Here is a 10,890-nt window from a genome sequence, read left to right as displayed (position 1 = left end):
GATAGAACTTACATTCTTATTTTCTGGCCAATTATTAAAACATTCAAGATATTATAATGAATTATATTTATATATTAAATATATCTCCGTATTAGATTTAATCACTACAGTTTAGTGAATTTTTGCAAAAAGTAGCTACGTAGCATTTTGAGTTCTACCATCTAAGGTTTTTTGCTTCTATGTGCTGCACCTACAATCAGTGCGGCTTCTTCCATTCGTTTTTGGTTCTACGTTACGTCGTTTGTGTGAATGATTCTCACAGGGATCAAACCATATTATTTTCATTATTTTGCGCTAGTACTTATCGAGAATAGAGTACTAAAGTTGCAAATAAACTATTGAGAAAGGTAAATATCTCTAATAACGTGTAACACATCGAGAAATATTGTCGATGTTTTATCGAGGATAACAATGGCTGCAATGCGACATTTAAAATGATTTCTTTCCTTTACTAATGCGTATGGAGTATGGAATTCTAGAATTAAATTTTATAATGAATTGAAAGCATCAAAATTTACCAAACGTTTAACGTTATCATGATTCTTAGAATTAGATCATGCGCGATTGTATGATCTACATATTTTTCGTCATACATTGGCAAATAAAAAATCTTCTTATAACATAACCTGATATATTGATTATATAGGTATGATATACTTTTTACAGATTGAGGTTATAGAGAAATGGAGCCAGAATCAAGGCGTAAAGGTCCAAGAAGCCCTAGTGCAGACTCAGAAGATTCATCTCATAGAAGAAGATCAAGGAAATATGATCGATCTCCATCTCCAAGAAGAAGCAGATATCGAAGATCTCGTTCCAGAGATAGAAGATCGCGTTCCAGTTCCAGAGATAGAAGAAGGAAAGACTCTAGTCGTTCACAACAAGAATGGAAACAGCAAGCAGCATCTCAATCTCAATCTTCTACTCCTAATCCAGCTAATCCTGGTGGTTATGTTCCAGCAGTTCATAATCAATACCAGGTAAATCAAATATGTCTAGGACAAAGGAAAGAATATAAAAGAAGGAAAGAAATGATATATATTTATTTTTCAGGCACCACCACCTCCAAACACCAGTCAACCACCACCACCTTTGCCAGCTTATAACCAAGGCTACAATAATTACAATTACAACTATGGACAAGGCTATGACTACAGCTACCAGCAACCCACTGGTTATCGCAGTGTAAGTTTTTTGAAAGAGTACATTGGTTCAAAGGAGCATGTTTAGCTGATATCGTAATAATTAAAATTATATTGCGTTTAAGGCAATATAATTAAATTTCAATACTTTTGGAACATTACCTATTCGTAGGTTTGATTGTATTTTATGAGTTTGTAAAAGTAATTATGAAATTATTACACAAACTACCAAAATGTTTGTAATAATATTTGGTAGTACTGTCCATTTTTTGGGGAATGAACGTTCTTTTGCATCGCGAAATATTGTGAATCCCCTCGTAAGTATAACATTCGCGTTGTTTATTTTATTGGCATCGACATTGGAAACCAGTATTATTGACCAGATGATTTGTCTTCAAGAATCTTCCGTGTATTATCCAAAGTTCTGATTTGAGTATGGACAAATAAAGGTAAGGTTTGATAGAAGCATTGTTTGAGTATTTGACATCAAATGTATATTTATTTTGTTAGGACTATCCACCACCAAATTGGCAAGGAAATCAGGTAGCTTATAACAATCAACAACCACCACCTCCACCCTCACTAACATCCCAGCAAGAATCATCAAGACCAGTGGATAGTGGTTCCTCTGGATTAGTGTCGTCCTTGGCAAGACCGGAAGATGCCAAGAAGGAAGGTGAGTCCTTTATTTTATTTTGATTTAAATTTATTAGCTGATATTATTTTAATACATTTTTGTGTTCTATGCCCAGCAGCAATCGCAGCTGAGGTAAAACAGCAAAAAGCAACTCTGGCTAAACAGCGTGAAGAATACGTTAAGAAATCTACTACGTTACAACGCGAATTGGAGATTCTGCGACAGCAGTGCGATGAAATTGGTAAAGAAGGTGGAAGAGAGAATAATCGTATTATAAAAGAGAATCAGAAATTGCAGGTACGCAATTATTATATAAAATGATCAACAATATATTTTAACAGCTTTTTATTGTATGTTAATTCTTAATTTGCAGATTGAGATACAAAATAAAATGAAATCGATACACAATGTAATCGATATGCTTACCGGAATTATAGGAGATAAAGCTACTGTTGATGATCTGAAAAGCAAGTTTAAATTAGAAATTAGCAAATGTTCAAGAAGTCCCAAAGAAGACTTTCCGAAAGGAAAATCGTTGTCGCCCGACCGATCATCGGCATCCGACTCCGACAAGGAATCCAAAATTGAAAGGGACATGAAAGAACGAAGGTCTCCCGAAGATTCTAAACCTATGTACAATTTTGTACATTATGACCCAGAAATGCACTGGTGTAAAGTCTGCGATATATTTCCTAAAACGGCAAAGGAATATTTGAATCATCTGCATAGCAATGAGCACAAAGAAGCTTGCTTAGTAAGTTGCCTGTTATTCTAATAATAGAGTCTTAGTGAAACTCATTCAGCTCTGGTATAGGTACTTTCAATAACTGAATGTAGAAATTTCTAACTGAAGATCGTTTTCATAAATAACTTTTATAATCATTAGAACAGGACGCAGAAAAATCTAACTGATAATTGATTTACATTGTGAGAGAACAAATGGATTCGATTAAAACTATGTATTTCTAATTTGAACTATATTTGTATAAGGATGATATATTACAGTAACAGTCAACCTGCAGGTACTTGGTACATAGTCTGATTGATGTATCATAACAATGTCTCATTAAAAAGTACCACCGAATATTTGTATAGTATTGTAGGAAACATTGTCATTAACATTTAATTCCCTGCAACAGGAGCGCAAGATAGTTGATATGCCGTGGCATGAGCGGAATGGAGAGGGAACGGAAAAGGAAGTGCCCTATTATCCTGGACTGCCAACGAAAAGAACACCTATTAAAGGTATGGTTCATTTCAGTGGATAATTACTAATAGAATACAATTCCGTAGCTTGTGCACAGACACTGTGTCCGGTATGTATTGAAGAGATCTACGACTATGATTTGCTCAAAAATTTGCTTGCATTAACATACGTATTATCGACTTACATAGTCGAATTATGTACGCGAAAAGAAAGATAATTAGGCTTCAAACATTTCTTGATTTTTCCTTTCTTCAAATTATTCAAAATAATATACATCAGAGATGTCTGTTATGGAAATGAATCGTTTTATAAATTTGTACGCGGAATAATTTTTATTTTTTCTGTGAAGTGTCTTTTACACATCACAATGTTAGCAGCAAATTTTGTAGCAATGATGTAAACACCATAAAGATGCACTGGATTTTAAATGGACTCGAGGAGCACACTTTCGGGCGATTTCAGATATTTCAGCTTCTATAATCGAACCATTTAAAATTATTCCTCGCAAGTGTACTGTTCGTCGATTCATCGTATATAGGTCCATTTACAGTCAAGAATGAACAAAGGAAGATCTTATTAATGTGAAATATATATTAATATGAATCAATGTTATCATAATGGTGCGTGTATAAATACAAATAACGTATATAGTTATATGAAAATGTGTAAATTGTGATATTCGCTCGTGTCACTTATCTTATTTAGCATATATATTATATTATTAAATAGGTTTATGATATATATTATATATCGAAATATTTTTGTGAAACGTACTGTAAATACCGATTAATTCTTTTGAGATATATATAGAAGTTAAAACAATTATTAATTTTTAGCTTTTATATGATTAATAAAAGTTAAGAAAAGAGATCAAAAAAATACATGAGGTAGTTGCAGTACGTGTAAAAATTCTATGTTATGTTGCTTTATGTAATTTCTTATTTTCATTTTACTTGTAATATCTTTGTGGTATATTTGTATGAATAAAACATGATTTTTTCCCATCCTTTTTTTCTTCTAGAATTCAACGTGGGAGACTACGGAAGAATATTTAATGTTATCAACCATTTATTGAGCATCTTTTAATATATATTGTTTTTGTTTTCAGTGACATGAATGTGTCGTGGCAGAATATAAGGTCATTCTTTATGAACTTAAATTGTTTACCATTTTCAAAGCTTAAGTAATGCTAAGTGTTAAAATATTTGCTTATAGGTTTACAGTTCTTCAGTGCTGCAACTGCATGGTACTGCAAGCTTTGCGATTCCTGGATCGGGGATCTCCATTGTGCAAGTTTGCACCTGAAATCTAAACAGCATTCAGAAAATTATTCTGTATGTTCTTTATTTTTTAAATTCTGTATCTCAAAAAAAGAGGGCAATATAAAATTAATTAGTTAACTTCTTCATTTAGCGTTTTGTCGAGCAAAATCCACATTGGGAAACCGATTGGATGGCAGATCGTGAGAAAGCATTCTCAGAGGAGAAACACAAACAGATCCAAATGGAATTGCAGAAACACAAAGACGACGACCCGCCACCAAAGTCAAAGAAATCAAAGAAGTCAAAGAAGAGTAAGAAGAAATCTAAGAAGCGAAGAAACAGAAGCAGTGGTAGTGACAGTTCCAGCGAATCAGAAAATTCGGACACAGATTCCGATCAGGATATGTCCAAGAGCATTCGTGTCGCTATGCGAAATAAAATGAAAGCATCGACGCAAGCCATTCTGAACGAAGAGATAGATTATCATCGGATAAAATTGAAAGGACACTGGTCAAAAATGGCGCAACACTTGAGTCAGTCTCTGACTCCAGAACCTCAACCTGTCGAAACTGATGAAAGACAGCTATTGAATTCGATCAGAGACAAATTAAAAGCGAAGCAGGAAGAAGAAATGAAGTCTATTAGTAATCGTAGGCTGAGTCAAGAGAAAGCAATCGAAGAAGAGGAGGAAGAACAAGAACAGGCTTCTTTCTCAAACAAATCAAAGCCGGAGAATTTGGAAGCTTGGGGACCAAAAGAACCTCCTAAACCCTTCTGGATAAAGAAAGAAGAGGAAAAACCGCAACCCATAGCCAACAAACCAATCGAATTACCCAAACCAGAAGAAATGCCTAAACCACATATGGGATTCTGGACAAAACAGCAAGTCAACATGACCGTAAAACCGCCCGAAAATAAATCTATAGAGAAGGAGGATGAGAGACAAAGAGAAAGCGATAGATACAAAGACGATCGGGATAGAAAGTATGACAGACGGGAGGATAAATATGATCGTTATAGCAGCAGGTACGAAAGAAGGCGAGGGCGAGACAGAGATCGTGATCGTGATAGAGATAGGGATAGGGACCGTGATAGGGACAGGGACAGGGATAGAGATCGAGATAGGGATTATTACGATGATCGAAGAAAACGAGAGAGTAATGAATCTCCTCGACGTGAAAGAAGTTGGCGCGACAGCCCAAAGAGAGGTTATGATAAATATGGTAAAGACAGAAGAGATGACAATTCATCCAACGACGAGTCCAAATTCGAGAAGAAAACAAATGAATCCGCGTCTAAATCTAAGAAGGGTAGTATACAGACTAAAAAGTCAACACCTCAGGTATCGAAAGGTAAATTACCTTTCATTGGTAGATTACCACTATTTAAGAAGAAAGCTGAAGAACCAAAGTTGCCTGAGAAAGATATTACTCCTCTTCCCTATCAACAGAGCAAATTCGAAGATACACCGAAAGTTCCCAATGAGATCATAAACCCACCTGGTGTTGTACATATCACCAAGCTTGCAACTCCAATAAATCTGGGTAATAATAATAATAACACTACTAGCAGCAGTAGCAATAATAATAGTACCATTACTACCACAGCTAATAGTACAAGCACTCTACCTCCTCAAACTAACAAAAGTCAACCGATGAAAATATTGGTAGCTCCACCACCTCCGGTATTGAATGAAACGAAACCAACACAGCAGGTGGTCGATATGGAGATTGAAGATCAATCCGAGGAAACAGTAATAGAGGAACCAATAATAGAGCAGCAAAAACAAACGCACAGTATATCGAAATTACCTCTGCCTCCACATCCTCCTCCTCCTCTGAATAGACCACCACCACCTTTCTCGACTACGTCGCAGCAGCAACAGCAGCAACAGCAACAGGCAACGGTGCAAAGCAGACCGCAATTTCCCACGAATCGGCCTCCGCCGCCATTTATGACAACTCCGCCACCGTTCGTTCAGAGTCAAGCACGATTTCCTCCTCATCAACCAGTACGGCCACCAGTGCAAAGTCATCCTCCTTTCATGGCAAACCCACCGCCACAAATGCCCACTGTATCTCCTTTCGTTCAAAATCATCAAAATCCACCACCACCTCCGCTACCAACTGTTGAGAATACTACACAAGATATTTCTGACATCCCGGAACCCACTGAAAAACGAACTGACCCAAGCATTCCTCTGCCTGATGATTTGCAAGAGGCCCTAAATATAATCTTCCCGAAAGAGGAAACAGAAACGAAACAACAAAGTCAGCAAGAAAGTAACATTATGTATTCATCTATGTATAGTATGTTAGGGTGTGTTGGGTACGGCCCAGAATATATGGATCAACCACCACCTGAAATTACTCAAGCGGAGACAGAAGTAGATACTCAACCTGGACCAGATGATTTGAAGATGTTAGGCATTGACGAAGGAGATACAATCCTATAAAACTTTTTATAAACTCACAATGTTCTCTGGTTCGAATGTTTTTTTGATAAGGATTTAGCGTTAAACTATAAGTCACGTCGACCGTCTATCCCTTCTTCTTTGAAACGATTACAATTTGTAATTTCTCAATGTAAAATTTATACGTAATGTATATTAACATCGAATATTATGTAATTATGTAAACTAGTATTTTAAGTAAGAAATAGTAAATGTTTCTTTCTCATGTGCTAATAGCGAATCAGTTGATGCTAAAGCGTTGCCTTAGCGAAATAACTGAGTGAAATGAGCCTACGAAAGATTTACTATTTTTTATTAAATATACTGTTTTCATTTAATTCTGATTGAAAAAGATATCTCCAGATTTTTATGAGTTTGTAAAAACTAAACAGTTAAGCTAAACGTTACAGTGTCATATAATTACTTTTACTTAAGGTGTATATATATATATATGCACCTTAGACACATGTCAAAACTTAAATTTCCATATGTGTATAAGAGTATTAAAAACACTTCTTTAGAGATATAAGTAATCAGCCTATTTACTTTTCCAGAACACATTTGAATACTAGTAAGAACAGCATAAACACTATTTAGAAAACAAATTCAAAGTGTACATTTGATTTATGAATAATATTCCACTAATAAATAACGAAATTACATGAAATGTGACGTAATGTTATAAAATTAAGGGATTCAAAGAAAAATGAATGCATTTTTCATTGCATTATTCAACTATGCTTTGTTTATTCTTTTTCTTGGAATTTTGTTTTTTCATTTGAAAATTATTTTATAAGGTTTTTTAAATGCTATATCACATAACTTCATCCTGAAGCGCATAACCTTCCATACAATACAATATAATTCAATGCCTTGTTTTCGTCAGTAATGCCAGGTAATGCTAAATAAGAAATACAGGTATTGTATGGCACATAATATGAATTATACAGCGTGTCCCATAATCGATGATACAATCATGTACAGGGTGATTTTACATAAAAGAATAAGTCGAAAATATACAATAAATTTTTTTCATATGATGTTTTGTTTTTAAGAAAATGAATTTGAAAATTCGTCAAGTATATTGAGCATAAATAACATGTCTAATGCTGCTATATAGTATTGCCATATTGTAATTTCTCAAATGTCACTTAATTACTTAATAATTATTTTGAGACTCAACGATATTTTTACTACATTACAATGGAACAAACGGTAACAAACTTCAAACTGTATGTACAGGGCACGCAAATTAGAACAATAATTAATTAACTCCAATTTTAAAGCTAGTTATTGAAACGTTCCATGCATGAAATAAAATGACATTTAATTTTTATAATATTAATTATACTTCTTTTTTAAAAATGTCATTCGATATTATGCATAGTTTCAAACGCATTTTTTATTATGTATAAGGAGATAAAATGCTTATATACTTTTTATATGTGAAAATCAGTATCCAAAGTTAGATACTTGAATAATTCAAATCATTACTATTATTATTTAATACTATTTTTAAGCCCTGTGATTTTTAACATACATAAGTACAACATGGAATAAAATATCAAAAGATTGCTGTACTTTAACCTATGAACAACATCTGCATATCAGAAAACAACAACGAACGTGTTGTATATGTTGGAATGATAGCCCATGGAATGAATTATAATCTAAGTTTCCAAAGTTGCTGTGCACTAAAATCTAATTTGACTTCGTGAGTACCGTAGTAAAGTAATACGAAAATTCAATATCGCTCATCTATCTTGAAAAGTACAAACAGTACATTAAATCTGTAGTACAAGGCCCGCGCTTGAAATGTTATCTCCGCCGCCAGCAGTTTGCGCTGCTTCGGTGCAAACTAATACTGGTGCCACACAAACTTGAATAATAACGTCTTTGCTTTCTATTTTTAATATTTCGTCCCAACAGGACACTGGTTTCTCAATATCTAGTGATATCCGGGTGCCATCAACGATAGACGTCGAAAAGCTATCGTCTAAAATCAACGCAGCTTTACTAATGTCGACCTAAAATTTCATAAGTTCATATATATATATATATATATATATATACAAGGTAGGTCAACTAAAATGTATCATCTAAATATTTTTACTATTTATATATTATTATATATTACTATTAATATATTTACTATTGTATGAAAAATCTTCTCAAAAAGAAGTTACTCTATTTTAAAGGGCACAAATGACTAATGCTATGCTTGATATGGTGATCGTTTGCTGCAATGCATAATTCAAATCTTCTAATTAATTTTTCATACATAGTTTCTCTTTCATCCAATGTTATGGATACACCTGCAGCTGCAATTCTCTCCTTCATATCTTCCGGCGTTATAAGTTTGTCACGATAAACTACATTTTGCAATCTTATAAAATAATGACATTAAAACAGTCTATCCATTAATATATGTTCCCCTTGAAACAGTGCAATTTTATCCTAAAAAGATTTTTCACACAATAGTAAGTAAAGGAGATATTTAGATGATCCCATTTAGCTGATTCACCCATATATTCATATAATTATAAGCTTATAATTGACAAAATATAATCATATTTACTTACATGGCTCGTCGCGCATACATGTCTATGAGCTGTTAGTGATGCTTTGGCTGCCGCAGCCATCGTATTTTTCCATATAGAGCCTTTTACAGTAAATATAGCTTGATAGGCTAACGTGTGTACATGAATTCTAGTTAATTCTCGAGAATGCTCAATAGTCTTGCTTTTCATACGTATCAATTTGAATAACGTTCGCATTTGATCTAAAACTGTTGCTATACGTGGCGTTGAATTTGCCACTAATGAAATATTTCCGTAATACATCGCGTTATGCAAGTTGGCTATTTCTTGCTCATTCATCCCTAAACTATCGGCAAATGGAATAATCGAGTCGCAAAGCTCAAAAAGTAATTTATCTTCCGCAAACGAGGCCATTTCAAAATGAATCTTAGTCGATGCAGATCGATCCGTCATTTGTTTCTTTACTTTACGTAAAAGTTTCTGTCTATCACCTGCATTTCAATAAATGTTTTTCTAAACAGATCGCAAAACTTATACAACTAAGAATAGTGTTTCAATTACCATTAGGAAATGGATAATTATCCATCATTTGTAGACCACTGATAACAAGTAAGTTAGGCTCGTATGTTAACAGTAGTTTATCAAATGCATCAAGAGAACTAATTCTAGGATTATTGGCATCATTGTGAACTATGTACCTAAAAAATAGTTATAGTAATATAGGAGGATCTATTACAATTATATGTCCACAATATTTTCTGAAACTTTTTAAATATTATACCTATTAGCTCTAGCACTGGAATATGGACCCCAAATATCTCCATGCTTGTATTCAATTACTAAATGAATGTCATCTCTTTTCACTTCACCCCCTACGATATTAATAACCTGTGGTATCATTTGATGCAAGGACCTAGTCAGTTTCGCAGCAAGTGTAACATCACACCCTTCTCTTGCAAATCTTAAGGCCATAACTGCTGCGTTACCACCAATGGTAGAATATGAAGATGGAAATGAACGAGCTTTGGCAACAAGATTGTCAAATAGTGTTCTATTTGCCATGTATCTCCTGATAAAAAAATGAAATGTTAATCAAATGTGAAGTAGGAAAAATGTATTTCTCAATGAGAAATACAAAAATTCGATTGAAGGTGACATGGCAAAAGTAAGACTTACTCTGCAGCAGCTCCATGGCGAAAATAATAAGCGAAGCTTTTTAAAAGTTCTAGCTCTGTGTTGATTTCATCAAAATGTTGCGGTTGTCCGACTTCATCGGAATAGTTGAGTAAATCTTTAGCATTGACGTATACGTCGGTACACACGCCATAACCTATCGCAACTTTCGGTCGTGATGACATCACGTGTTTATTTTCAAGTCTTTCCAAGCCATGGATCAAAGCTTGCAAACGTTTCTGAAGAATGTTCTCTGAATTTCTATAATAAATTGCGACTAGAACTATTAGTACAGTGAACGCTGTACCAAATTTTAACCCCCTGTTGTACCCCATTTTGAGTTTCAATAACAATGAACTAAGCGCTGTAATCACTGAGCTCTTTAAAAATCTAATCAATGTAGAGTTGATACATAATTTTATTAGATTATAACTAATAATAATAAATAACTCTGAGCGCCATGCTATATCAATTGAA

At 34.1% G+C, this 10,890-nt stretch overlaps 2 protein-coding genes across 3 annotated transcripts; one reads left to right on the top strand and one right to left on the bottom strand.

Moving 5' to 3' along the window:
* The first annotated feature begins 178 nt into the window (after positions 1 to 178).
* On the top strand, positions 179 to 7,367 carry LOC132907415 (zinc finger matrin-type protein CG9776-like). Of its 2 annotated transcripts, none has more exons than XM_060960500.1 (9): positions 179 to 347; positions 667 to 980; positions 1,054 to 1,185; positions 1,653 to 1,818; positions 1,898 to 2,076; positions 2,153 to 2,533; positions 2,919 to 3,024; positions 4,202 to 4,320; positions 4,400 to 7,367. In XM_060960500.1, the coding sequence occupies exons 2-9, from the start codon at positions 684 to 686 to the stop codon at positions 6,701 to 6,703; spliced, it is 3,684 nt and encodes a 1,227-aa protein (XP_060816483.1). In that variant the 5' UTR covers positions 179 to 347; positions 667 to 683; the 3' UTR covers positions 6,704 to 7,367. The 2 variants fall into 2 exon arrangements, with proteins under 2 accessions (XP_060816483.1, XP_060816482.1); XM_060960499.1 differs by having other exon boundaries at positions 1,895 to 2,076.
* Positions 7,368 to 7,415: 48 nt separating this feature from the next.
* On the bottom strand, positions 7,416 to 10,804 carry LOC132907434 (ADP-dependent glucokinase). The gene is made up of 5 exons (XM_060960549.1): positions 10,417 to 10,804; positions 10,022 to 10,309; positions 9,802 to 9,938; positions 9,283 to 9,731; positions 7,416 to 8,727 (listed from the first exon to the last, which is right to left on the bottom strand). Exons 1-5 carry the CDS (start codon positions 10,746 to 10,748, stop codon positions 8,485 to 8,487), a joined length of 1,449 nt encoding a protein of 482 aa, XP_060816532.1. The 5' UTR covers positions 10,749 to 10,804; the 3' UTR covers positions 7,416 to 8,484.
* Positions 10,805 to 10,890: the final 86 nt, after the last annotated feature.

This window comes from Bombus pascuorum, chromosome 5 (assembly GCF_905332965.1).
Source record: "Bombus pascuorum chromosome 5, iyBomPasc1.1, whole genome shotgun sequence".
In the NCBI taxonomy this organism is placed as follows: Eukaryota; Metazoa; Arthropoda; class Insecta; order Hymenoptera; family Apidae; genus Bombus; species Bombus pascuorum.
The sequence above is the reverse complement of the archived record's forward strand: the minus strand, read 5'-3'. Positions and strand labels throughout refer to the sequence as shown.

Bases quoted from the DNA above. Each gene is read 5' to 3' on its own strand.
- LOC132907415 (XM_060960499.1), top strand. From the start codon at position 684: ATGGAGCCAGAATCAAGGCGTAAAGGTCCAAGAAGCCCTAGTGCAGAC. The intron at 981-1,053 runs GTAAATCAAATA...TTTATTTTTCAG, and splicing joins CAGTTCATAATCAATACCAG to GCACCACCACCTCCAAACAC. The intron at 3,025-4,201 runs GTATGGTTCATT...ATTTGCTTATAG, and splicing joins GAAAAGAACACCTATTAAAG to GTTTACAGTTCTTCAGTGCT.
- LOC132907434 (XM_060960549.1), bottom strand. From the start codon at position 10,748: ATGGGGTACAACAGGGGGTTAAAATTTGGTACAGCGTTCACTGTACTA. The intron at 9,939-10,021 runs GTATAATATTTA...ACTATTTTTTAG, and splicing joins TCCAGTGCTAGAGCTAATAG to GTACATAGTTCACAATGATG. The intron at 8,728-9,282 runs GTAAGTAAATAT...ATGAAATTTTAG, and splicing joins ATGTATGCGCGACGAGCCAT to GTCGACATTAGTAAAGCTGC.